The 3161-nt window shown below is 41.4% G+C and overlaps 1 protein-coding gene across 2 annotated transcripts; it reads right to left on the minus strand.

Annotated features, from left to right (window-relative positions):
- Positions 1-257: 257 nt before the first annotated feature.
- LOC120161963 (3-hydroxy-3-methylglutaryl-coenzyme A reductase 1-like) lies at positions 258-2995 on the minus strand. Of its 2 annotated transcripts, XM_039172163.1 has the most exons (4): positions 1990-2995; positions 1404-1585; positions 557-1187; positions 258-515 (listed from the first exon to the last, which is right to left on the minus strand). In XM_039172163.1, the coding sequence occupies exons 1-3, from the start codon at positions 2907-2909 to the stop codon at positions 598-600; spliced, it is 1692 nt and encodes a 563-aa protein (XP_039028094.1). In that variant the 5' UTR covers positions 2910-2995; the 3' UTR covers positions 258-515; positions 557-597. The 2 variants fall into 2 exon arrangements, with proteins under 2 accessions (XP_039028094.1, XP_039028093.1); XM_039172162.1 differs by having other exon boundaries at positions 258-1187.
- Between the last annotated feature and the right edge of the window lie 166 nt (positions 2996-3161).

A 3161-nucleotide genomic window follows, 5' to 3' on the forward strand; every position in this document is an offset into this window, starting at 1 on the left:
TACTCAAGTTGAATGCAGATGAACTAAAACTTCCACTTGACCCATAATTATCCCTATTCTTACCTAACTTTTTAAATATCTTAATATGACTTAAGTCCACCAACACTTATCAATAATTTTGTTTTATGTTATTTTTTCCCGATATTTTCCATAATTTTTTTACACATTCATTATATATTATGTAATTCATATTCCAATTTTTTACATATTAACAACAAATGAGAACTACGTTTATTGAAATAAATTACCTCACATTGACCGCAATAAATCATTGCGTAGTCAATTGAATTCTTTAGCGAGTTCTTAATCCTTTCCACAATACATACACACGCAAAAACCAAATGTTCCAAAGCCATACATCTTAGTTCCAGATCGGTTATACACAGAATGGGCAATTAAGATCCACACGGATAGAAGAAGAGTGGACGTTTTCAGTGGGGAACACTTCCGGATCGGTAAAAGATCGATGATTCGGTAGATGTTCTTATCCCGGAAAAATGCACATGAATGTCATACTTCTATCCACCCTCTTCCTAGCACTGCAACATAAACTTGGTGGCCTGTTAGAGTTCTTTAAGCTCGACGCGACCTTTGATCTTATGATGCAACTTTGGATACGTCTTTGCTGGATCGATTATATTTCATGTGACTCTTGACAAGCTGACCACTGGCAATTGCAGCCATCAAAGAAAGTTCCCCGGCCAGAACCGAGGCGGCCACAATTGTTGCCAAGAGCCTCGAGTTCGAGCCTGGCAATTCTTTACTTGCACCCTTCACCCCAAGCAAATTCAGACATGCAGACTGTGATGCAAGTTGAGTGCCACCCCCTACGGTTCCCACCTCAATGGAAGGCATAGTCACAGATATGTGAAGGTCTTTCCCATCATTAACGGCTTCCATCATGGTAATGCAATGAGAGCTTTCGACATTTTGAGCCGGATCCTGTCCGGTTGCTATGAAGATAGCGGAGACAATGTTGCTTGCATGAGCATTAAATCCACCGAGAGCACCGGCAACAGCAGAACCGGCAAGGTTTTTTAGCATGTTGAGCTCTACAAGCATAGCAACATCGGTCCGGAAAACCTTCTTCAGTACCTCTTCTTTAATAATTGCTTCACATACCACCGATTTGCCTCGCCCTTCAATCCAGTTGACAGCAGCAGGTTTCTTGTCCGAACAAAAGTTTCCTAGCAAATAAACATAATGAAACAATCAAGGCAACCAGAGTTTAGCACCATGATAATTACTGGATGTCAAATTAATAGTTCCCTAATATGAGACGCATAGAAGAATTGTTTAGAACTGCAAAAAAGTAGTCAATTTTTTTTTCTAGACATGAGATAGCAAGATTCGCTAACAATTAATGGAACTGGGAGATGGAAACATATAAGAAATTAACTTACCGGAGATACCGATAACATCCATGTCCGGATAATCGCTTTTAAGGTATTTAAGGACGTTTTCAACCCCCTTGGAAACCATGTTCATCCCCATAGCATCTCCGGTGAAGCAGCTAAATCTCATGTAGAGATTTTTGCCAGCAACACAACATTGGACACCCTGAAGTCTTGCAAAGTTACTTGACCTGGCAACCAACAGAACACATATCACTTCTTCAACGGACGCATACGAAACTAAAACATCTCTGATCCCCACCGACCTTTTCCGTTGCAGGAGAAGGCTTTTCTACATGCTTAATATGAAATATAAAAGCAGATCAGCTAAAATGGGGCTAGAATTAACCTTACCTGCACTGCATAAACATTTACAGATCGAATGTCTGATCATCTAAACAAGTTACTTTCATAATGATTCATAGCTAAATTGAAATGAACATATCGCAAACATATACACAGAGTCGCATATGATGAGGTTGCAAGAAAATAAATTCATAAATCGAAATTCCTAAGCAACGAAAACAATGAAGGAAATTTACCGATCATAAAAAAATAAGAAGAAATCATAAGATTTAAGTTTTGTTTATGTTACTGGTTGAATTCGTTGGCCAATGTCTGAAAATTTGAAGGATCCTCGAGGAAAAACTTGAGATGGCAAGCTCTAGCAGCAGAGGCGAACCTGACAACCGGAGCTCTCGTCATACCATCCTTCAAAATGGTGCTGACGGCTCCACCAGAGGCATATATACCCTTAAATCCTCGGTTAGTGCTTGCAACCAAGCAGCCCTCAGTGGTAGCTATTGGAACAGTGTACTCAAAACCATCGAGCAGTAATGGCCCTGCAATCCCCACTGGAACCTGCACGTATCCCACCGGCATTTCGCAGCACTGCTTCAAAATAGAGTTGTAATCGAAGCCATCTAAAGGTAAGTCTTGCAATGACCTTCCAGTGATTCTCTGCAACGCCTCCCTTCGAATGTGAACCGCTCTTTTGCAGTCTCCAAGTTTCTCTTCGAGAGCGTATGAAGGGATTGTTCCTTTGATAACTAAATCCACGATTTCTTCGTCTTCCGCGGAGGAGAAAGTCGGAATCAGATGGTCGAAGACAGAGGGAGAGCAAATCAGCAGCCGGTGACGATGATCGTCAACAACATCGCTTTCTTCGTCGGCAAGGTCCCAAGCTTCATTGGATGCGCGTACAATGAATGACTGGACAAAGTCGATACCAAAGAAACCAAGGAGGTATATAAAGGAGGCGACGAGAGAGAGAATAGCAGCCAGTTCACAGAAAGTGACGATGTGAAGGGGAACGGAGTTACGAATCTTGTCCTGCCACCGGAGAAGAAGATAGTACGCCACCGAGAAGAAAAGTGTGAAGAAAATAGCGTTGGTGACGTAAAGAGGGAGCGGGAGTGCATCCGATGCCTTGGCGGAGACAGTTGACTCCGGTGCCAGTGACGGATCCGACCGATCTGGTCGGTGTGCCTTTGAAGGTCTCCGGCGATCATCCATTTAAAAAAACTCCGGGGAAGTATAGTATTGGTAGTAGGTGCGATAATGGAGGACGAGAGCAAATTGCCGAAAAAGTCGAAGCAATAATTGCGGAGTAAATGGACCACTAGGCGTGATATGTATTCACGATTTTAAAGTTTTTTTTTAATAAATTACGTATTTTACCAAATTATTCGTATGATCTTTACTTTTTATATATTTTTTGTCATTGAAATTTATGAAGGATTAGAGTTAGATAGTGGAACCTCAATT

The sequence above is a fragment of the Hibiscus syriacus genome, unplaced genomic scaffold, assembly GCF_006381635.1.
Source record: "Hibiscus syriacus cultivar Baekdansim isolate YM2019G1 unplaced genomic scaffold, ASM638163v2 tig00111402_pilon, whole genome shotgun sequence".
Lineage (NCBI taxonomy): Eukaryota > Viridiplantae > Streptophyta > Magnoliopsida > Malvales > Malvaceae > Hibiscus > Hibiscus syriacus.